A 24,690-nucleotide genomic window follows, 5' to 3' on the forward strand; every position below is an offset into this window, starting at 1 on the left:
AATATACATCAGAGGTTGAGCAAATGACAAAAGCTTTAGAAAGTTCGTACATAACGGAACTTTCTAAAGCCAGAAGTTATTCTACACAGTCTGCAGTTAAGGCAATGGCAAAGAATTGCGCAATTGATAAGGTAAAACTTATCATGCAGGCTGGCACCTTTAACACCATGAATGATGCCATATCCAAATTCGTAAACAGTTGCACGGAAGCAACTGGACAACCTAATACTGTCCTTTATTTTAAAAAATTATTCATAGCGTGGTGGAAACCGCGGACGTCGAAATTTCAGAGGAAACTCTCGTGGGCGTAATAAAAATTATGTTACAACAACTACAACAATTCCAATTATAACGATAATGGACAAGGCCAATATAGAGGAAACTTAAGAGGCCGTGGCAACTCGAATCGAGGCCACAATAACTGTAACACAAATAATAATGTAAGAATTGCCCAGAATAATTCGGAAAACTCTCACCCTTCAGATGTTCAGCAGTAGACAGTTATGCGGCTCATACAATCAAATTTAGCTTAAATATATTTGTAGACTTTTATAATGTAAAGACGAATAAAAAACTTGTATTTTTAATAGATACTGGGGCAGACATATCTTTGTTCTGAAGGATCAGAAGGAAAATTCTGATATCATTCATGATATCTAAATCAATTAGAAAATCAATATCCAAGGCATAGGCCCAGATATAATACAGTCGAACGGACTAATTTCAATAGAGATACACACAGGTAAATACATAATTCCACACGATTTACACTTAGTAAACTTGCACTTCGCAATACCTTGTGATGGAATAATAGGCATTGATTTCATAAAATTCAATTAACAATTAGATTTCAATCCAAATGAAGATTAGCTCATAATGAGACCAAATAATTTGAATTTCCCAATTTATGTTCCAATAACATACAGTTCTGGTAATAATTCCATTGTTCTACCAGCAAGATCCCAAGTTGTCCGAAAGATTCATCTATCATCAGATGAAGAAAGTATATTAATACCTAATCAGGAAATTCAACATGGTATTTATATTGCGAACACGGTCGCAACAACCAAATATGCATTTGTCCGATTAATGAATACAACCAGTAATGATCAAATAGTAAATATTCACAGTTTAAAATATGAACCACTTTCGAACTATGACGTAGTTCACAAAAATGCAGAATATAGAGAAAAAACTGTCTTATCTCAATTAGCTAAAAATTTCCCACCACAATTCAAAGACGAACTGACTAATTTATGCACCCAGTTGACATAAAGAACTATAGAAGTCTACATAGTCAGAAAGATGAAATTAATATACAGGTACAAAAATTAATAGACAATAAAATAGTAAAACCGTCTGTATCAGCCTATAACAGCCCACTGTTATTAGTTCCGAAGAAATCTCTTCCCGGATCTGATAAGAAAAAATGGCGATTAGTAATTGACTACCAAATCAAATTAACTTTTGATTATTGATTAAATTAACTGTTTTCGGATAAATTCCCGCTACCTAGAATTGATGATATTTTGCATAGCCTAATTCATTTCAGAGGATGATGACTATTGCATTCTCTGGATTAGACCCTTCAAAAGCATTCCTTTATATGGATGACTTAATAGTTATAGGTTGTTCCGAAAAACATATGTTTAAAAACTTAACCGATGTTTTTGAGAAATGTAGGGAATAAAACCTTAAGTTACATCCTAAAACATAAATACACTGATAAAGGAATCTTGCCAGACGACAAAAAATACGACGTGATTAAAAATTACCCAGTCCCTCATAATGCGGACAGCGCTAGCAGCGCTGCATTTTGCAATTACTATAGACGTTTTATAAAAAATTTTGCCGACTATGCTCGTCACATAACAAGATTATGTAAAAAAGATGTTAAATTCGAATGGACAACTGATTGCCAGAATGCCTTCGAACATCTCTAATCGGCACTATTAAATCCGAATTTATTACAATACCAAGATTTCAGCAAAGAATTTTGCATAATAACGGATGCAAGTAAGCACGCGTGTGGTGCGGTAATAACTCAAAAAAAAAAATGGACTCCAACTTCCAGTTGCTTATGCATCGAGATCGTTTACTAAGGGTGAAAGTAATAAAAGTACAACAGAACAAGAATTGACAGAAATTCATTGGGCAATAACTTATTTCAGACTATATGTTTATGGTAAACACATCACTGTCAAGACTGATCATAGACCTTTAATTTTTCAATGATTAATCCAAGCTCTAAGCTAACGCTGGAAGAATATAATTTCAGCGTTACCAAGAATAACCATCAAAGACGAGACATGCATCGAGATCGTTTACTAAGAGTGAAAGTAATAAAAGTACAACAGAACAAGAATTGACAGAAATTCATTGGGCAATAACTTATTTCAGACCATATGTTTATGGTAGACACTTCACTGTCAAGACTGATCGTAGACCTTTAATTTTTCAATGATTAATCCAAGCTCTAAGCTAACGCTGGAAGAATATAATTTCAGCGTTACTAAGAATAACCATCAAAGACCTACAAAATATAACTAGAAATATCAATAAAGTCAAGATATCAGAATAGACAGAAAATCCGCGCGGAAAATAAGAAAAAAGAATTTCCTCCGGAATCTTTAGATTCAGCGTCTAGACCCAACGTATATGAAGTCATAAACATAAGAAAAATTACTGCAAGATTCGATGTTAGCGATTTATATACCAAAGGAACTTAAGACTTAGGTCAATTTTTCCAAAGGCTTGAACTGCAAGCCGGTACAAATAAAATCAGCCAACTCAAGAACCCACATCAGCACGGCGATAAGAGTCAATACGCGGCACTGTGTAGTGGAAACACACTAGTGGAAGTCTAGTGGAAGAATGAACTTATCCCACAACAACTACTGCCGCAACATTAGTGTTGATAGCCACTGCCCAGCCCTGCAATCACTCAGACTCATATCCACGATGTCAGAAACAGATCCAAACAAATGGGATTTCCATGGGATTAAAAAAAATGTGGTACACGGAATATATATGGGTTAACCGAAAACAAAAAATTAAAATTCGATGAAAGTATGGATTTTATTAACATATTTTTAAAGGAATCTTTAACAAGCAAAAAAAGTGAAACCATTTTCTTATAATAATATTGAATTTGAATAAATTTGAAGGCCCAAATTTCTATATTTAAAAAGACCAAAGTATACAATTTCTGATGGGAAACTCCAAACTCGTTTTTCTCAGAACCAAACAAGAAAGAAAATCTAACTTTGGCCGCAGCAAAATATTTTTCTCTTCAAATTTTTCTTAAATTTCAGAGAACTTTAAAAAATTAATTAAAACAAAATATTGTTCTTTTTTTTTTTTTAATTTTAATAAAGTATTATTTTTTTAAAGTGAATTTTTTTCCTGATTTTTTTGGCTTTTTCAGAGCTATCCCCGCGTAACAAGTTCCATACGTAGTCGCTTTTTATACCCTTGCAAAGAGTATTATAATTTTGGTCAAAAGTGTGCAACGCCGTGAAGGAGACATCTTCGACCCTTTAAAGTATTTATATTCTTGATCTAAAATCCGAAAATAATCCGATTTGCCAAATTTCATAAGGATCGGCCGACTATATCCTATTGCTGCCATACAAGTGAACGATCAAAGTTGCCATAAATTTGGTGTTTTTTAAGCTACAATGATGGGACTTTCTAGGGATTCCACTTTAGATCTTATTTCAATATTATTTGTTCTGCTAAATTTTGTCAGGATCGGCCGACTATATCCGAAATGGCACAACCTTAACTGCAAGGGTATATCAACTTCGGCTCTGCCCGTTAGCTTTCCTTTCTTGTTTTGTATAGAGTTGGGAGAACTAATTTTTAAAGCATTGTGATAAAAGCCTAACGGTATATTTGCTTAATACATTTTAATTAATAGATATTTAACTTGTATTAGTTAGAGCTTTTTCACGAAGACTCCGATAAATAAAGTTTGTTTCAAAATTTTTAAGCACATCCCTTACCGCCATCAAAAATGGCATATTTCTTTCCAGAAACTAATTTAAAATTTTTCATTATACCCTTGCAGAGGGTAATTTTGGTCAAAAGTGTGCAACGCAGAGAAGGAGACATCTCCGACCCTATTAAGTATATTGTTATTCTTGATCAGGATCACCTCCTGAATCGCATAGCATATAAGCATGTCCGTCTGTCTATCTGTCCGTCTGTCCATCTGTCTGTCGGTTTCTACGCAAACTAGTCTCTCAGTTTTACAGGTATCGAGTTGAAACTTTGCACACATCCTTCTTTTCCTTGCAGGTAGTATATAAGTCGGAACGGCTGGGATCGGTCGACTATATTCTATAGCTGTCATATAACTGATTGATCGGAAATACGATAACTTCGTTGTTTTTCGAGTTAGATGGATGGGAGTTTCAATGGATTCCCCTTTTGGCAAAATAATTCTATATGCCAAATTTCATAGGGATCGGCTGACTATATACGATCCGCTATATATATAATAATATAAGATTCGAGTCGCCACCTACCGGAATGCGACTCAACTTGAAGGGTATATCAACTTCGGCTCCGCCCGAAGTTAGCTTTCCTTTCTTGTTTTTATAATTGTTGTTATTATAATGATTTAACATTTTAGTTTTTGCTTTTTTTAGTTTTAAGGGGTTACATAGGTTTCCTCGGGAAAAAATGTCTTATTTCAATAATTTTGCATATAAAAAATTATACACTGCTGGCCAAAATAATAAGTACACGCTCATAAGATTTCTTCTATGTGACGTTAATCTTTTTTTATTACCGTAACGAACCAATTCTAATTTCTTTTAGTTTTCTGGCATAATGTTGATTATAAAAATACTTAACATAGGAATATTTCACGAAATCTGTAGAATTTATTGTCGATTAAACCTAAAAAATATAAAAAAGGGTTGGTCAAAAAAGTAAGTACAGCAATTCTTCAAAGGCTCTAACTTAAAAATAAATAACATTTTCTCAAATTTTTTTCTTTTTGTAGTAATCTTATGCTAATACCCAGTATATCCCCTCTTATTTTGTATAACTTTTGTTATCCGTTTCGGCATGCTGGGCATTTAATTTACGGCACGTCACCAAAGGACTCTCTTACCTTGTCTTTGCTGCAATTCTTCTGTATTTTGAAATGTGTTTGTGCCAATCCGACGATTAAGCTCTCCCCATAGGTTTTCTATTGGGTTTAAGTCTGCAGTTTGACTTGGCCACTTCATAATGTCCACCTTGTTTTCGGTGAACCAAGCCTTGACCAGCTTTGATGTGTGTTTTAGGTCGTTGTCCAGTTGAAAGACCCATCTCAAGGGCATGTCTTCCTCAGCATTATGTCAGCCAATATATTTTTATACCCAAATCGGGTCATAGTATCGGTAATCCGATGAATCGGGACAACTCCATGCCAAGAAAAACAGTCCCAAATCATATTCTTTCAGTTTCCGTGTTTAACGGAGTACCTTCTATTTCGAGTACCGGGCGTCGAATTCTTTGCCTTTGGGTCGACAAAACAAGTCGTACATTCTTTCTGGAGTCGTTACCAAATAGATTTATTTTTGTTTCGTCGCTCCATAGGACATTATTCCACTTTTTGGAACCCTCTGATCCAGATCATGCCAAATGATTTTGGTGTATATTTCAGTTTCATTAAAAACTTTTTGTAATTTTAAAACTAAATATTTAATAAAAGTTTTGTGAATTTTTCCAAAAATAAATATCAAAGGTTTCTTTGATATTATGAATATCAAAGTGAATATCTTTCAGGATTCACTAAAACAGGATACGTGTTTTAGGAAAAACTAAATTAAATTTGGATTTTTGGCAGGCGATTCTATAAAAAAATTGCAAATTTTGATGAGAATTTTTCGACATTCTGTTTTTAAATAATTGTAATAATCCTTCGTTCAATACCGCGTAAATGATATCTTGAAGACCTGTGTAAAATTTCATTATACGGTTGAGTAGAGAAATCTTGACAACCGACTTTGAAGACATAGTTTTGAGAAAAACGCGTTTAAAGGTTTCCGCTCAGCCTATACCTGAGCTTGAGCGTACACATTTTCAAGGCTGGACCTCCAAAACTATTAATCAGCGATTCAAATTTCTGTCCAGCAAGTGACTTTTTTAAGTTTGGAAACAAAAATAAGTCACACGGAGAATCTGGAGAATATGGAGGATGGGGGAGCATTTCGAAGCCCAATTCGACCAATTTGGCACTTTTGTCTTCGCCAAATGGGGCCGTATTTTCTGAAATTCGGCGGCGTGTCGGCCCAATAATTTGGCATAGTACAGCCCTGTGAGTTTTGCCCTTCTCCAGGTGAATCTCAAAAAACGGTGGCCATCACCTTTCCGGCCGATGGGACAGTCTTCGCTTTCTTCGGAGCAAGTCTTCCGGGCGAAGATTTCGACTGTTTCTTGGTCTATGGTGTGTACCAGTGGATCCATGTTTCGTCGACGGTCACGAAACGACGCAGAAACTTCTTCGGATTGCGCTTAAACAGCGTCAAACATTGCTCTGAAATGGTCTACTGTCTGAGCTCTCTCGCGCATCTTCAATCGGCGGTCTGCCAATACGAGATCGTGGATTTTGTCACGTTATCGTCCGTGGTAGCCGTTTTCGGGGCATCTGAGCGTCGCTCAACAAAAACCGACTTGCGACCACGTTGAAACTCGTTGAACCAATTTTGACGGTCGCCATTGAGGAAGAGTCACCGTACATAGCATCCAAGCGGTCTTTGATTTCGCTGCCCGAATTCCCTTCCAAAAACAAGGATCGAATCACAAACCGATATTGCTCTTTCTTCATATTTCTAAAATCCGCGGACACGTCCAATTCCACACGCAATCAAAAAAAAAACTAAAAGTCCGATTCGGCTAAATCTTTGACAATAGCCGTCTACGAGAATGTACTTACACGATAGTAAATTTCTCTTGCGACAGTGACAATCATATATCTAAAATATTTCATAAATAGACCGCTAAATCACAAATACTGATTATTCCTGAAAATAATGATTATTTTTTGACCGACAATATAAAAATCAATACACAATAATTATTTTTTGATTTAAAAAAAAATCATGAAAGTAATCGTTATAACCATCAACCAATACAGATACCCCTGATTCAGCCTCCCTGATGCACTCCTGATGCAACATAATCAACTTTTGTAACTTATTGTTTCATCTTTATTTTAGGAAACCAGAGCTATTAAAAGGAATTTATGCCATGGGATTCAATACGCCAAGTAAAATACAGGAGACTGCGTTACCCACGCTTCTTGCAGATCCGCCACAAAATATGATTGCACAAAGCCAGTCTGGTACCGGCAAAACTGCAGCATTTGTCTTGGCTATGCTCAGTCGAGTAAACGTTAATCTAAACCACCCTCAGGTAAATTCTTTAAATAAAAAAATTGTTTAAAAAAAAAAAAATTTTAAATTGTATTTAAAAAAAAAGTTGATCGCTATCTTCGGATGGAGCGACTTGCAGTTCAGTGGATGAAATGTATTATGTGGTATATGTAGGATAGGATCGAGTCTATATTGAAAATGTGATATACAGTTGTCGGATCCCTATGGAAATAACAGCGGTTGGGGTCACCAGACAAAATATTTTTATAAGCACAGATTCTGATTTAAAATACGCGTCGATTGGTACTTCAACCATCCTGATCCGACATTTTAAAAGTTAAACAAGAAAGGAAAGCTAGCTTCGGGCGGAGCCGAAGTTTATATACCCTTGCAGTTGAGTCGCAGTCCGCTAGGTGGCGCCACGCATCTTATATTATTAGATATATAGCGGATCGTATATAGTCGGCCAATCCTTATGAAATTCGGCAAATCAGATTATTTTGTCCAAAATAGAATCTGTACCAAGTCCCATCTTTCTAACTTAAAAAATAACAAAGTTATGCCAATTCCGATCGTTCTATGACAGCTATAGGATATAATCGGCTGATCCTTATGAAATTTTGTACATAAAATATTTTGGTCAAATATAACATGTGTGCAAAGTCTCAACTCTCTAACTTAAAAAACACCAAAGTTATAGCATTTCCGATCAATCAGTTATATGGCAGCTATAGGATATAGTCGACCGATCCCGACCGTTCCGACTTATGTACTACCTGCAAGGAAAAGAAGGATGTGTGCAAAGTTTCAACTCGATAGCTTTAAAACTGAGAGACTAGTTTGCGTAGAAACCGACAGACAGACGGACAGACAGACAGACGGACAGACGGACATGCTTATATCGACTCAGGAGGTGATCCTGATCAAGAATATATGTACTTTATAGGGTCGGAAATGTCTCCTTCACTGCAAAATAAAAAAAACTTTACATCCAAACGACATCCAAACGACTTTTAATATATCGTTAATATCTGCGAAATGTCGCTAACTCAAGATGTAGTCCGATAAATAGAGCTACTGATGGTGCTGGCTGTGAAGCTAACGTGCATATTCATAACATAATAAAACTATTCAGTTGGTTTGCTTTTTTAGTTTAAATTATTTGATTTAATTAGAAACTTATTTTTTTAAAACTGACCACTGTCCGGGACCGCACTCTGAAAAAATACTCCCAAACAACTCACAAACAGCATGACACTTTGCAATGGCCGGTACCGCACTCCAAAAAAAATATCCCACGAAATTCGCAGATTCTTATTTCGCGCAAGAGGGATATTTCAGGCAACATGAGCGCCAGAATATAACGCCCAGATTGCCGAAAAATTTTCATTTTCCATTTTAATTTCCATTTTAGTTTTTATGTTCCACGAATGAATAATAAATATCGATTAAAAATTTGTAGCAATCATTATTTTTTCTGCATAAAAGTCAAACGGTTACATTTGGAAGTTATTTCAAATTCGAAATGGAGAGGGAATTTTTTCAATTATAGTGATGAACAAATACCAGTGGTGGGCAAAATACACACATGTAAACATTTAAAAGTGTGCGTAAACAACGAAAACAAAACCTTGGTTTCTTAAGCTTGGGCTCTCAATAGAGGCGAAATAAGAGATCACTTAGAAGTTGCGTTTGCCGGCAGCGCTGCAGAAGAATTTCTGGCCCTAAACTCGCGAGTTATGGAATATGAGAGTTCGTTGGTAGCTTCACCGAATTTATATACCTGACGTGACTGCCCGAGCCCAGAAATAACACCGAGTGCTTCGTTTAACAATATCGCTTTTTATTTATAGCTTGTTTACAAAGTATCGTAAGGGTGAACCTCACCGGAGTAGATTCATCCGCCGAATTCTCGCTGACTCTTTGAATGCTGTCGCTTCCCCTAACGCTCGTCTCCCCGTGGTTCCCCGGCCACCGTTCCAGGTTGGTGCCAATATACACGCCTTACCTCCCAAAGCTTTCGCCCAGCAGGACGTGTGGTTTTGGTGCCTGGAGCCGGTTCCTTTGTTGTCGCTTCTCCTGTTGTTGACGTCGCCGTTGATCCGCTCCCGTTATTGTCGCTGTTCCTGTTGTTGACGTTGCCGTTGATCCGCTCCCGTTATTGTCGCTGTTCGTGTTGGCTGACCAATTGGCCCAGGCATACGCCGGGCAGGATACGCTTCCTTGGAGCCTGGCGGCCGGATGAGGGCACGAAGGGTCCCTACCTACCCCTCAGGGGTTTGCCACTCGCCATTAGGTTCATAATGCGTGCCTACGCTCCGCAGGATATATGGCTGACCAGAGGTTTGGCGTCGCGCCTTCTTTACTCCAGGTGTTCGCTGTTCGTACGCCCCAGCGATAAGGCATACACCAGACCGATCAGTCGCTATTGCTCCGACACCAGGATACCGGTCGTGTCGGGGAATAAACGAACCCGATTCAATTTATTCTGAGCTTCAGTTTTGCCGCGGATCCTTGATCCTTTCCTCACTTGCTCCTTGATTTATTCTTGCGTTATGACTCGCGTGCAGCTGCCGGACTTACCCACAAGGGGTCCTTGATCACAGATCCTTCCGCACTCGCTCTACGTCCCGCACTTGAGACTATCAGACTTACTCACGTGGGGTCCTTCTGCCTATACTCCTAATTCCTCCAAGGAAACTTTCTCGCTTAAATGTTAGACTTACCCATGGGGGTCTTTCACTCAACACTTCCAGCTTCCCTACAAGACTCGGCCTCGATTCGATCGAGTGGCCCTCCTTACATAGCGCCTGAGGCGGCGATTAATCCTTGTAAATCTCGCATCCTGCCGTTAATCCTTTATGCCTCTGTTCTCGCCGTTAATTCTTTCCCGAATTCCCGTTGCATCCCGTCCATTGGCGAGTTCTCTTTGTTGCCCCCCCAATGCCCCGCTAGGGTCTCCAATTCATATTGTTATTATGCAGGCCTGGCCGTTCCAAATGCATTTCTTATTTTCTGCATTTTCTAGCCGCGCTGTTGTGGGCCGCTCCGTTCCTCGCCGTCCCCGCTCTCTCCTATGACATTCGAGCGCTGCTGCGCTGGCTCGCCCGAAACCGTTACGTTCCACGCTGTTTCCTCTTTCTCCTTCTTCCGTGCGCGTAGCCGTGCTGGTTCGTCTGCCCCCGCTGCTGCCCCCTTATTCCGTCTATATTCCAAACGCATTTGTTTCCTTCCGCACTTTTTTCTCTTTCTCCTTTGTCCGTGTACGCCGTTGTGCCAGCTCGCCTGCCCCCCCTATTATTGGTCTATTGCCCTTGGGGATACAGTAAGAGTAACCACGCCTTTGGCACGTCGCCCGTACTGAAGACTGTATTGAAGATTTTATAGCTTTAGTTTGGCCCCGGCTGTGGTCAATTGAGCCGGGAAGATGCCATTAAGCCCTGCTGATTTGACGGGCATAAAACTTTTAATCGCCCATTGGACATTCCTATTAATTGGGAGGTATTCTAGTGCCTTCGAGCTCCCCTGGCTCCGCCTATCCTGCATTGTCTTTTTCTGAGAGCCACCAGGGAAGTGATCGTTAATAAAAGTCTCTAGGGAATTTGAAAAGAGGCTCGCTTTTTACCTGCTTTATCGGATTTACAAAGCCTGAACTCCGACGCCCCAAAACCAAGAATCCTGTCTCCATGGATCCAAAGTTCCTGGATGAGGACAATATCAGCTCCACTCTCAGCGAGGTGGAGCAGGAGGGCAGCAGGTGCTGCCTTACTGTGGTGGAGGTTTATCTGCAAGAATTTCTGGGACATCCTTGGGATTCTCCACCCCAGTAATTTCCGCATCCGTATCGGAGCTTAGCAGCGAGTCCTCCTTCATACCGACGGCTCGCAGAGCTCTTGCCAAGTCGCTTTCCTCCAAGGTATTATTTTCCCGGATGTCTTCCTCGTCATCGACATCCCTTCGATTGCCTGCATTGAACTCCCAGCTCCCATTTGAGGGTACATATTGCTAAGGGGATGCCTACTTGTTCCCTTCTCTATCGTTTTGTCAGTTTTAAGTTTATCTTTGGAGCTGTACTCGTCTGCTTTAGTCTTTTACACGCTTATTAATGGTTTAATGTGTTTTTGATTTTCCCAAAACAATTGTATTATTATATTTGCAGGTTTTGTGCTTATCTCCCACGTACGAATTGGCCATTCAAACTGGTGAAGTGGCTGCGAGAATGGGACAATTTTGTCCAGAAATAAAACTTAGATTTGCCGTTCGAGGTGAAGAAGGTTTGTATTAATATATTTAATATCTCTGTTTTTATAATATATGTTTTTAGTTGATCGGAATAAAAGAATCTCAGAGCATATATTAATTGGAACTCCAGGGAAGATGTTGGATTGGGGATTGAAATTTCGACTGTTTGATATGAAAAAAATTACGGTTTTCGTATTAGATGAAGCGGATGTAATGATAGCCACTCAAGGTCACCATGATCAATGTATTCGAATTCACAAGTAAGTAAAGTTTTAGAAAAGCTTAAATTATTATAATATTTTGTATTAGGGATCAAATTAATAATATTTTTTATTAGGGAACAAATAATAAGAAATAATTTAATAATTTAATTTATTTTTTGGCCCTCGCCGGCCCGTGACGTTCGGCTTAAACGAAGTTTAATAAATTTTTTTCAGTCGCACTCGGTGCGACTATGTAAGGGGGTTTATGTCATTTTCCATCAAGAAAAATATTTATCCTTCTAGCTTTAAAAAGAAGAAAAGAAGGAAAGAAGGATGTGGGCAAAGTTGAAAATCGATAGCTTAAAAAATGGGAGTCTAGTTCGCGTAAAAACAGAGAATCGGAATGCGGGATGATCAGGATGATAAAATTATAGTGTCTGAGATATCTCCTTTACTGCTTTGCACACTTTTGACACTTTTGATGCTCTGCAAGGTTATAACAAATTAAAATTTGTGTTAACTTAATACTATTATTATACTCTTGCAAAGGATATTATTATTTTTTTTGTCAGAAGTGTGCAACGCAGTGAAGGAGACATCTCCAACCCTATAAAGTATATATATTCTTTATCAGCATCACCTCCTGAGTCGATATGAGCATGCCCGTCTGTCCGTCTGTCTGTTTCTACGCAAACTAGTCTCTCAGTTTTAAAGCTATCGAGTTGAAACTTTGCACACATATTTCTTTTGTTTGCAGGTAGTATATAAGTCGGAACGGGATTGGTCGAATATATCATATAGCTGCCATATAACTGATTGATCGGAAATGCTATAACTTTGGTGTCAAGATAGAGTGTTGGGACTTTCCACACATGTTATATTTGACCAAGATATCTTATACACAAAATTTCATAAGGATCGGCCGACTATATCCTATAGCTGTCATAGAACGATCGAAATTGGCATAACTTTAGTGTTTTTTAAGTTAGAAAGACTTGGGACTTGGTACCGATTTCATTTTGGGATCGGACGAGTATATCTTATAGCTGCCATATAACTGAACGATCGGAATTGGCAAAACTTCAGTGTTTTATTTTGGACAATCTAATCCGATCTGCCAAATTTCATAATGATTGGCCGACTATATCCTATAGCTGCCATATAACAGAACGATCGGAAATGGAAAAACTTTAACTGCAAGTGTATCGGCTCCGCCCGAAGTTAGTTTTCCTTCATACACTTCGATTCATACACTTCGCAGTCTTCGTTTTGCTCATTGCATACATGAATATAAAATATTATATATTCAAGGGTATCATTAGTGATTTGGTGAAATGTCGATTGACAAGGCACTACAAAATTTGTGTAATGCCACAGAATTCCAATTTGTTTAGCCTAGACCAGGGGCGCTCAAACACTGCTTATGGCAAAACTCCAATACCAAAAGAACAAAAAATTTCAAATCGAATCCCTGAAAAAATAATTGCAAAATTTTCAATGTGAAAAATATCAGCTCCCATATACATATATGTATATCGGCTTGTGACGAAAATACTTTGGTATAGAAATTAATAAAATGTGCAAATATCCTAATATACGGAGTGCACCTGAAAAAAATCGGTATAAAAAACTTCCTGCTTGTCGCTTTAATAGGATGTTAAGTTACAGAGCGTTTTCTGGTAGTTGTAAATAACGTTCAGAATTCCAGGCTTTAAATAAACACAAAATCGTTTGGGTTTATATTAATAAGCCCACTTTATTTGAATTTGTTAAGGATATTTTTGATTAAAAATTTGTGCTATGTTTTCTAGGGGTTGAAGACCGACTAAAGTAATCACGGGGCGCGGCTCAATGCTTGATGCTGCGGCGCGACTGAGATAAAAAGATAGCGCATGACGACAGATGCAGAAAGAGACGCTAAAAGACATATAAAGTGCGAACGAGAATGGGCGAAGAGACATAACAACGCCGGTAAAATCGAGTGACGTTACGGATGTCGTATTTCAATAAATTGTCGCCGGCCAGACTTGGGGCGGTTGCTTGACCTAACAGAGGACTTAAATGGGATGCAAATCTCCATCTTCCCTCCTACCATAGTAGACTTTGTGTTAATCAAATTACCACCATTAACAAACCGTAGAACGATGCTGGGTGTCGTGTTTCGATATAATTTCATTAATGGAAATGTAGACAGGCAACAACGCTTAAAATTTAACGTTCCTAGTGGGAGGAGTAGAAATCCTCTATTCCTAAGCAATTGTAGGTCGACATATCCCTCAAGCGTAACCTTAAATCTTTTATTCTTAACGCTTCATCTGAGCTGCACTCCTTTTCTAAAAAAAATTCTAAGCTGGTTGGAGTCAAACGCCCGACATCTGTCCAATCTCTAACAGAATGATAGCTGTTTACGCAGTAAACTGTGACAGGCATCTGGTTTGAATCGAAACATTTTCTTTTGTCGCACATAAATCTCCCTGCAAATAAAATTCGTCGTTTCCTTAAGCGTTATAACATAATATCTTTAGTAATACATTCGATTGGTCCGATTTCCTAGCATGCACGAAATGCAGTTTAGTATTGTATAATGTTTCAAACGTATTTTTTGACTTATGTGTGCCGTGGCAATATCAGACCGCTGAAAATAATCCGTAATACTTATCTTAAATATATTTGTTTTTCTTCTTTGCTTACGTTTGAAAGCTGATCTGTCAGCTCTGATTTGGCTATGGCCGATCTATTCGCAACATTTTTTCAAACAACTTATTTACCTCCAAAAATGCCATATGCATATAATATTCAAATATTCGTATTGCCACAGTCAACACAGTCAATCTTATTATCAGTCCGTCATTTTCTTAATTTGGTTTTTTTTATCGGATCTTCAAAAGTTAAACTCGGTTTTTTTGCCTGTCCCCGATGATATACCAAGCTGTGTTTAAAGAACTGTGGAAAGGCTCTGTGCAAAGCTTTTGTTTAGATATCAAAGGGAAATCATATGCAGTTGGCAGACATCTATAGTTATTTCTCTCTAAATTGTCAACAATTTTAAAGTTATTCGAACAAATAACACTGTGCGACAAAAAAAAAAACCAAATACACTTGGGAAACGAGATAGTGTAGGTTGTTAATCTGGTCGAAGAGAACTCAAAAATATTTTTTTTATATTTTTGGAACCCTCCAATTTTTATTTATTTAAAAAAACCCGTTTTTTCGGGACTTTTTTGCCCTTAAAAATTCCTGAACGCGTTTTTTTCAAGCGATTTCAAAATTTTCGCTGTTTTTCAATAGTTAAATGTTGTAGCTTTTGAAAAAAAAATATATCTTCGATTTTATTGAACAAAAAGGACAAAATTTTTACACCTGAAACTGAAGTTTTCTACTTTTATTCGTGTTTTTCGGATTTTGATGCCAGTTTTTCGGTACAACTTACAAAAATTCGGCCATTTTTGATACATATCAATGTTGTCTCATTCATTATGAAAAAAACGAGACAAATTTCATCAAAAAATAATTAAAATTGGTGAAGTTATAACGCTTTTCCTAAAAAGAGTTAATTCAACCTAGCGAGCGCTCCGGAGTACCTGTGTGTATAAGACAGGAATATGCTCTTCTTCTTATAGTGCTCCCATGGTTTTATTGACTTTTTTTGGGAAAAGCGATTTTTCACCAATTTCACCAATTTTCATAATTTTTTTATGAAATTTGTGATGGCCGAATTTTTGTAAGTTGTACCGAAAAACTGTCATCAAAATCCGAAAAACACGAATAAAAGTCGAAAACTTCAGTTTCAGGTGTAAAAATTTTGTCCTTTTTGTTCAACAAAATCGAAGATATATTTTTTTCAAAAGCTACAACATTTAACTATTGAAAAACAGCGAAAATTTTGAAATCGCTTGAAAAAAACGCGTTCAGGAATTTTTAAGCGCAAAAAAGTCCCGAAAAACGGTTTTTTTTAAATAAATAAAAATTGGAGGGTTCCAAAAATATAAAAAAAATATTTTTGAGTTCTCTTCGACCAGATTAACAACCTACACTATCTCGTTTCCCAAGTGTTTTTTCACTGTCGCACCGTGTAATTACTCGCCATTTGTAGCACCTTTGCAGTTTATTAATATTCCCATGCCAGCATGTATTAAGCGTCGCTCGTCGTATTGATGGCTTTCGAAAAGGTTTCCAAACAAACGCTATTAACCCATATTATTAGTAAAGCGATTGATTCAGTATAGTTCGATTTGGTTGTTGAGTAAACTTAATCTATTTGGAATTCTTTAAACCTTCTTACGTGGATTTCAATTTATTTAGATGGAAGAACCCAACTAGTTCACTTTTATAATGTACAGTCCCGCTTAGTATGTGTTACATCTGGAGTCCCACAAGAAAGCCTTCTCGGTCCGATACTCTTCACCTTTTTTTATCAATGTCTTGCCCCAGCTTGAACGAACTCACTCGTATTTATGTACGCAGACGAAGTTAAACTTTGTATTCAGGGTAAATCCTCTTCTGCCCCATGTAAACTTCAGTCTGATTTAGATCATTTTGAAAAATGGTGTTCAGATAATGATTTAAATGTTATGGATGGAACTCAACCGGCTACGTACTCTCTCTTCTCTTTCTTAAAAGAAATCTTTCTACGTACTAGTTTAAATATAAAAGTAATTTTAAATTATAATGTAATATTAAAGAATGTTATTCAACATAAGATTTTAACTTATAAAATGACAGAAAAAATTGGGACACCTATTTTCTCTGTGCAAAGCACACCAATGTCCAATGTTCTTTGTCCAGTTTTGCTTTAAAACTAAAATTACGTGTACGGTGACCATTAAGGGGGTAGGATGGTTTCCGAGGCTGGAAAAAAAAAAATTTTTTTTTTAATTTCTTAGTGAGGCGAGAGTGTCTAGGAACTTTTTTTGTGAAGAAATAAATATTATTTATCCCGTAACAGCAGACGGTCGGAGTTCAAAAAAGTGTTATCGGAGGTACCATTTTATTCGGAGGGGGGCCCGGCAAGCTAGGAAGAAGGAGAAAGAAGAATCACCGTGGAACGTAACGGCGAGTCACCGCGGCCGAGCTCAAATGTCATAGAAGAGAGCGGGGACGGCGGGGAACCAATGGGCCCACGACAGCGGAGCTATGTTTAGAAAGGCAGAAACGCAGAAATGCAAAATGAGGGGGCAACAAAGAGATCCCGCCAATAGAAATGTAACGGGAATTGAAGAAAGTTAACGGCGAGAACAGAGGAACGAACGGTAGGAAGCGAGATTTGCAAGGATTAACGGGTGCCTTAGGCGCTATATAAGGAGGGCCCCTGAAGCCAATCGAGGCCGAGTCTTCTAGGGAAGCTGGAAGAGTTGAGTGAAAGACCCCCGTGGGTAAGTCTAACATTCAAGCGAGAAAGTTTCCCTGGAGGAATTAGGAGTATAGACTGACCGATCCCCCGCGGGTAAGTCCGACAGTCTCAAGTGCGGGACTTCGAGCGAGTGGGCAAGGATCAGCGATCCGTGGCTCAAGGACCCCCTGTGGGTAAGTCCGACGGCTGTACGCGAGTCATCGAACGAGTAGAAATCAAGGAGCAAGTGGGAAAAGGATCATGGATCCGCGGCGGAACTGAAGCCCAAGGGTAAATCGAGTAAGGTTGGGTTATTCCCGGAGACGACATGTATCCTGGTGACATAACGATGGATCGGCCTGGCATACGCCTTGTCGATTCCTGACCGTTATGACCAGGGGTGATCCCGTAAAGCGAGGGGTAGCCAGATCGGGAACTCAAGCCCAACAGTGCAACCAAACAGGGACACCCCGGTAAAGTCAATAGAATCCTGATCCATGCGCTGAGGCGCTGAGACGCTCAAAGGAGTCGCGACGCCAAACCTCTGGTCTGCCATAGATCCTGCGGAGCGTAGGCACTCAAGTTTTGGAGGCGAGTGGCGAACGCAACCGGGGGCGTGTCTTGTGGGGTAGGTAGGCCCTTCGTGCCCTGATCCTGCCGCCAGGCACCGAGAAGCGTATCCTGCCCGGCGTATGCCTGGAAGGTAAGCCTATCGGTCTGCTAACACGGATTAGGTGCCGGCCACGGCGAAATTTCCACGGCGCCCGCAAAGGAGAAGCAGCGGCATTTGTTGCGGGCAACAGTTAGCAAAAACAGTTCGTTACAAGTTTTTCTGATATATCAGTCAAACAATTTTTTTGTATCGCTAAATCAGAAAAGTTTGGTTAATGTATACCTAGAACCAATGTATAAAGAATAATTAATATTACTGTGTTAGGTATAACTGTAAATTTTACTGCTGAGCAGAATTCTGCCTCAGGCACCATTAAATTGAACTTCATTCATATATTTTCTACAGGTTTTAGTATGTTTTATCTAGGTTACCATCAGTATTTAATGAATGAAATCCCTCGTGTTTCTCTTCGCGACTCCGAAAACCTTACATGGTATCCACTCTTCTGCAAATGCTCACTACTTTAAAGTGGTGAGATTTTCAGAGGTTACAGGGAAAGTCTGGGTGGTCTCCAATCTCGCTAAAAATGAAATAACGTCCGTAAACATAACGATTCAACCAAATCAGGCCCTTTTTATTCTACCTATTTAGTGGGCATGTTTCAGAGCACCCCAAAGTAAGAAAAAATCTTGGTATCATTTATTAATGAAAAATAATAGTAAACCTTATAAAAGAAGGCGTATAGAATGACGGTATGATATAGCCGAAAAACTCTAGTATAGTCTCTTATGTTTTTTGATAAAGTGAATAAATTAAAACCTTAAACTAGATACTGAACGAAGAAAAAAAAGGAGGGAAATTAGGATTTTTTGGGACACCTTTTTGAAAAAAATTCAAATTGTGGTGAAATTTTTTAAACATTTTTTTTAAATAGTTGTTATCAACGAAAAAAAAAACCCTTCATTCAAGTTCTTGAGAATCGTATCTCGAAGGTCTGTACAAAATTTGATCAAGATCGAGAGATACAGCGAGAGCGAGACAAGCTAGCGCTTGAAGGCAGATGCAGGTAGCCGATCAATTGCACGAGAGCAGGCGACGCGAAAAGAGATATAAAGATAAAAAAGTGACATCACAAGTTCAATAAATTATTGCCGATATTATCGTATCTCGAAGGCCGATTTGATCAAGATCGGTTGAGTAGTTTTCGAAAAATCTTATTAACCGACTTTAAATACATAGTTTAAAAAAAAAACGCGTTTAAAGTTTGCGCTCTGCCTATACCTGAGTTCGAGCGTACACTTGTCGAGCCTGTATCTCCGACACTTTTATTGAAATCGACTTAAAAAATTTAGGAGAATATTCTCGAGGTTCTGTTGAAATTTATAGACTATAACCTTTCCCTTAAAGTCTTTACAATTTACATTGAAGCTTCTAATCCTTATTATACTCATAGGCATATTATAAGACGCAATAATATTAATCACTAATGGACGAAGTTTGTATATTTCAATTAACTTTTTGAATATATTTTATTTCAGAATGTTAAGTGCCCAATGTCAAATGCTATTTTTCTCTGCAACATATGATAAAGAAGTTATGGATTTTGCCCGTCTTATAGTAACAGAACCAACTATAATAAGGTATGAATATAAATTGTTTCGCAGCTGCCGGTTAAAAGTGTGTATAATTTTCAAGATGTGAAAAAATCGTCAGAATTGTCGGTATTTCATTTAATTTATATTCTAATTTCATATATAGTTATTTCCAAAGTGAAAAAATGTATTTTTTGTGCGGACGGCGTTTTCCTTATTTTTTGAAATACATTAGAGGTCTGCATGAATATCCAAAAAAATTCATTAAAATGCACAACGTTGAGGAGTTGAGAGAAATAGAAAGCAGTGACGAAAAGAAATAAATGAGTCTCACTCGCACAACATTGGGGGGATGAAAAATGAATTGAATAAGTGAGAGTTAAGGGTTACATTCGAATTAATTCGAATGCATTCATGAATGTACGATACAACTATGAATGTATACGTTTATTTTTTGGCACTAAAATAAAAATAGTATGTAATAGTATGTTATTTATTTTGGTAATATATATATATATATATATATATATATATTATTTTGGTTGTTTATACAAAAATGAATTATTTCATATGATTTTTATACCCTTGCAGAGGGTATTATAATATTGGTCAAACGTGTGCAACGCAGTGAAGGAGATATCTCCTACCTTATAAAGTATATATATTCTTGAGTGGATATGAGCTTGTCCGTCTATCTGTCTGTCTGTTCCTACACAAAATAATCTCTCAGTTTTAGAGCTATCGAGTTGAAACTTTGCACACATCCTTCTTTCCTTTGCAGGCAGAATATAAGTCGGAACGGCCGGGATCGGTCGACTATATCCTATCCATATAACTGATTGATCGGAAATGCCATACTGAGTGTTTTTTAAGTTAGACAGTTGGGACTTCCCACACATGTTATATATATTTGACCAAAATATCTTATATACAAAATTTCATAAGGATCGGCCGACTATATCCTATAGCTGTCATAGAACGATCGGAATTGGCATAACTTTGTTTTAGTTAGAAAGATGGGACTTGGACAGATTCTATTTTGGACAAAATAATCTGATTTGCCAAATTTCATAGGGATTGGCCAATTCTATCCAATAGCCGCCATATAACTGAACCATCGGAAATGGCACAACTGCAAGGGTATATAAACTTCGGCTCCGCCCGAAGTTAGCTTTCCTTTCTTGTTTAGATGATTTTTCTAGTTAATTAAAATTAGAATAAAATACTATGTGTGTATAATTTTGTTTAGATACTCAGATTAATTGGGACACAAAAAAATGGTTTTGGTAATTGAATTCCTTGAATAGAAATACTGGAAAGGTGTTCTAATTCCTTGAAATAATATATATTTTTTAGTTTCGTTTATTACACAGGCCGACAATTTCCGACTTTTTTTTTTCTTCCACGCATATTTTTACCTGCTCCATAACCTTTAGGCTCCCCTGAACCAAAGTCCAGAAGAAACATAGGTTCTATCACCCACAGTTTCCCGCGGTACACCTAAGAGAAGAACTTGATCAAATTTTACCATATATTGAATTATGTAGGCCGTGTAAGGGCGATGACCATCATTGTTTCTAGTACATATCATTTTTGAAATGTATGTGTACCAACTAAAATTAGAAAATGGTATCTAGCAGTTCATCTAGCTCATCCAAAGTTGAAATCTCAGATTTTCTACATTAATTTTTTGTCTTCTATGAGTTTTCCCCAAACATTTTTCTATGGAAGATTTTTATTTTCCTTTTGAAATCAGTAGATCATACCATGTTTTAATTTTGGATTTAAGGGAAAGCCCGAAATAATTTTATTGAATTTATTATAGGAGGTTAAACAATATTTTCTTCAATTTAATTTGAGATTTTAATCTCATATTTTAAAAATGTCATGGCTTTTGATAAAAGTTGTGTTATATCGGATCTTCTTAAGGTTGAACCCGTGCATTCGCCAGAGCCCGAGGACCAGACTGTGATATAAGTAATAAGGTTGGCTGATTGGATGTTTTTGGTTAAGGCTGTCCTGGACTGCTGCTAGATGAAAGAGGAACTTTCAACACCATCATGAAGGGGCAGCAGGCACAATTTTTTGACTGCCCGACACACTCAATTTTTTTTTTTGTTGCGCGGTTCCCACTGCATACGTACAGCCCACCTCCCGTCCAACCGACCGAGCGACGCTCGAATCGCGGGAATAGATCTGAGATAGTTTAAGCGAGGAGTAGGAGAAAGAATTCCCAAAGAAGAGTGTTGCACAGATAAGACGTTTAATATAAGCGATTTAAGATTGTTAGAAGAGCAAAGTGACAAGATGTGGTAGAGACCATTGTAGTCCGAACATAATACCCTGAACAGATCGTCCTTATATCATCACCAAAATGAGCGCGCTGAACTGCCCACAGGGCGGACCCTGACACCATAGTCTGGATCCGATCAACTCAGTAGGAAGGGCTCCACGAGACAAGATATCTGCTGGATTTTCCAACGTAAGCACATATCGCCACTCCATGAAACTCGTCAGATTTTGGATGGTTGACATGCGGTTAGCGACAAAAACATTAAACCTGGCAGGCTCCTCTCGAATCCACGATAACACGGTTGAAGTGTCGCACCAACAAAAATACTCTCCTCTGTAAGCGCCTAGACTATAAACCTCTGCCATCATTCTCGCCAACAACTCAGCTCCAGCCAGCTCCAACTTCGGCATAGTTAACGTCTTAAGAGGCGATACTCGAGATTTCGCACATAGAAGGCGGCTCTCAGCCCCTGGCGACCTGGAAACTATGTAGACACATGCTCCGTAGGCTTCAATGCTGGCGTCATAAAATCCATAAATCTCCACAAGTGCTCCAGACGTAATTGCCAGCCGAGGAAATTCTGCACGTTGGGTGTGACTGAAGCTAAGCTTTCATCTCAAGAAAGATGCTCTCGGCACAGCTTCTGCAAAAATATTTTTGCTTTAGTAACCACTGGACCAACAAGGCCCAGCGGATCGTATAACCGCGCTATTGATGACAGGACAGAACGTCGAGACGGCTTCGAAGTGGACTGAAGAGAAGAAAACGAAAGCAATTAGATAAGACTCCCGATCCTCTTTAGGCACGCCGTCCAACACGCTAGGGATATTGGAGCACCATTTCCGCAGCTGAAATTCGCCCTTGGACAAAAGCGCTGATATCTGCCTTAAAATGCCAACAACCTCCTCCTTGGAGCTGCCACCAAAAATGAGATCATCAACGTAAAAATCTCGAAGCAAGATTTCGGATCCCACTAGAAAGTCTTCCACCTCGTCCTTAGCCAATTGGTGCATCGTTCGTACGGATAGATAGAACGCAGGCTTTGTTCAATATGTAACAGTGTCCAATTTATATGTTTGTAGCTCCTCCAGAGGGGAATCTCGCCACAGAATGCACTGCAAGAAGCTTTCAGACGACGCCATCCTCACACATCGGTGCATCTTACAAATGTCGCCAGACAGCGCTACCGGATGCAAACGAAACCTCAGCAGGATGTGAAAAAGCTTAGGTTGGATGACCGGCCCAGCCATTAATATGTCATTCAAAGAATAACCGGAGGTGGTAACAGCGGAACCGTCGAACACCACTCTAAGTTTCGTCGTGGTGTTGTCCTTCTTTAGCACACAATGACGTGGCAGAAAATATTTGCAGTCTCGATGCAACTCCGGCGGAACCAGGGACATATGACCTAGAAAAAGATACTCCTTTATGAAGGTCGAATACTGAGTGCGCAGTTTGGGCTTATGAGACAGTTTCCTCTCTAAAGACTGGAAGCGACGTAGAGCCTGTGAGTACGAATCACCCAATAAACCGGAGTTGTGTTTAATTGGTACCCTGACTGTATAGGCACAACCTTCTAACCGAACGAAGTTTTTAGCAAAGTGACTCTTGCAATCCAGTTCCTCCTTTGACGCCTTCACAATCGGATCGGTGCAGGTTTCCACTTCCCAGAACTGTCGAAGAAGTTGATCGAGCCGCTCATCTAAAGGCCCCTTTGGGCAGATCAGTCCCGACCGCTCAGCAGCCATGAGAACCTTGCCATTGTGAGGACCTCCGCAAACAACCCAACCGAGCCGAGTTTTTTGGATTGAGGGCAAATCAGGAGACAAATGAATTTGCCCGACACAAAGCAGCTCGTAAAATAATCCAGCTCCAATTAGCAAGTCAATTCGCTGCGGCTGGTGAGGATCTGCTAGCTTTACATTGGCAGGAATTTTCCAAGAGCTGACCTGACGTCTAATGCAAAATTGGGCTGGAGGTCAGTGATGTTGGAGGCTACGATAGCAGTTACTTGCGCCAAGTAGTCAGAGCATTGGTATTGTAAGCTAACTTGCACAGAAAACCCATCTGTAGAGAACCCTGCGCCTCCTATACCGGATACAGTCACCGGAGCTGCAGCAGGTCCGCCAGCCTTGAAGTGACTAGATGCACCTGCGAGCCAGAATCGAGCAGCGCTCGGCAGGGCAGTAGATCTCCGGAGCGGTTCCCAACCAGAATATTGGCAGTGGCTAGCAACACCACATCACCAAACCGATCCTTAACGAGGAGAGAATTGACAGCGCCGGACGCTAAACCAAAAACAGCGTCGCTGGATGTGGGAACCGCAGGAGAGGGGTTTTGGTCTGGAGCTGGCGAATTGCCTCCAAAATGCAGCAGATTATGATGCCTGCGTCCACACGCACGGCAGCTTGACGCATTGCAATGCCGTGATAGGTGCCCAGATCCAAGGCACTTACGCCATAAGTCCAATCGCCTAACTTCGCCTAAAAGATCCTCAGGCGACAAGCTTAGAAACATTGGACAGGAGTTTATCACGTGAGAATGGCCATCACAGATCATGCATGCGGAAGAGTTTGTGATCACAAATGCAGAGTTACCTGGATGAAAGGGTCTACGTCGTCCTACCGTAAAGTGTGATGTCGTCGGCAAATCCATGCTCTCCAAACTCCGGCATCTTTGCTCTAGAAAACTGGCGATGGACTCTAACGTTGGAATGGAATCCAAGGAATCCAGGTCAGCTTGCATTTCCTTCCACTTAGACTGCGTGGCATCATCAACCTTCTGCAACAGCACTTGGATAATGATGCAGCTAGCAATCTGCTTTGTCGTGCCCATGCTTGCCAGGGCTCGCACATGCGAATTATCCATGCTCTCCAAACTCCGGCATCTTTGCTCTAGAAAACTGGCGATGGACTCTAACGTTGGAATGGAATCCAAGGAATCCAGGTCAGCTTGCATTTCCTTCCACTTAGACTGCGTGGCATCATCAACCTTCTGCAACAGCACTTGGATAATGATGCAGCTAGCAATCTGCTTTGTCGTGCC

At 39.2% G+C, this 24,690-nt stretch overlaps 1 protein-coding gene across 3 annotated transcripts in view; it reads left to right on the forward strand.

Annotated features, from left to right (window-relative positions):
* LOC6503257 (DEAD-box helicase Dbp80) overlaps positions 1 to 24,690 on the forward strand; it is a 102,382-nt gene that overhangs the window by 44,262 nt on the left and 33,430 nt on the right. For 2 of the 3 annotated variants that reach the window (XM_032453867.2, XM_001965783.4), the window contains exons 4-7: positions 7,218 to 7,413; positions 11,533 to 11,647; positions 11,698 to 11,875; positions 19,299 to 19,400. In XM_032453867.2, coding sequence (XP_032309758.1) covers positions 7,218 to 7,413; positions 11,533 to 11,647; positions 11,698 to 11,875; positions 19,299 to 19,400 — 591 coding nt within the window. The remainder of the gene's footprint in view (positions 1 to 7,217; positions 7,414 to 11,532; positions 11,648 to 11,697; positions 11,876 to 19,298; positions 19,401 to 24,690) is intronic. The other variant, XM_032453868.2, reaches the window with a different exon arrangement.

This window comes from Drosophila ananassae, chromosome 2R (assembly GCF_017639315.1).
Source record: "Drosophila ananassae strain 14024-0371.13 chromosome 2R, ASM1763931v2, whole genome shotgun sequence".
NCBI classification, from domain to species: domain Eukaryota; kingdom Metazoa; phylum Arthropoda; class Insecta; order Diptera; family Drosophilidae; genus Drosophila; species Drosophila ananassae.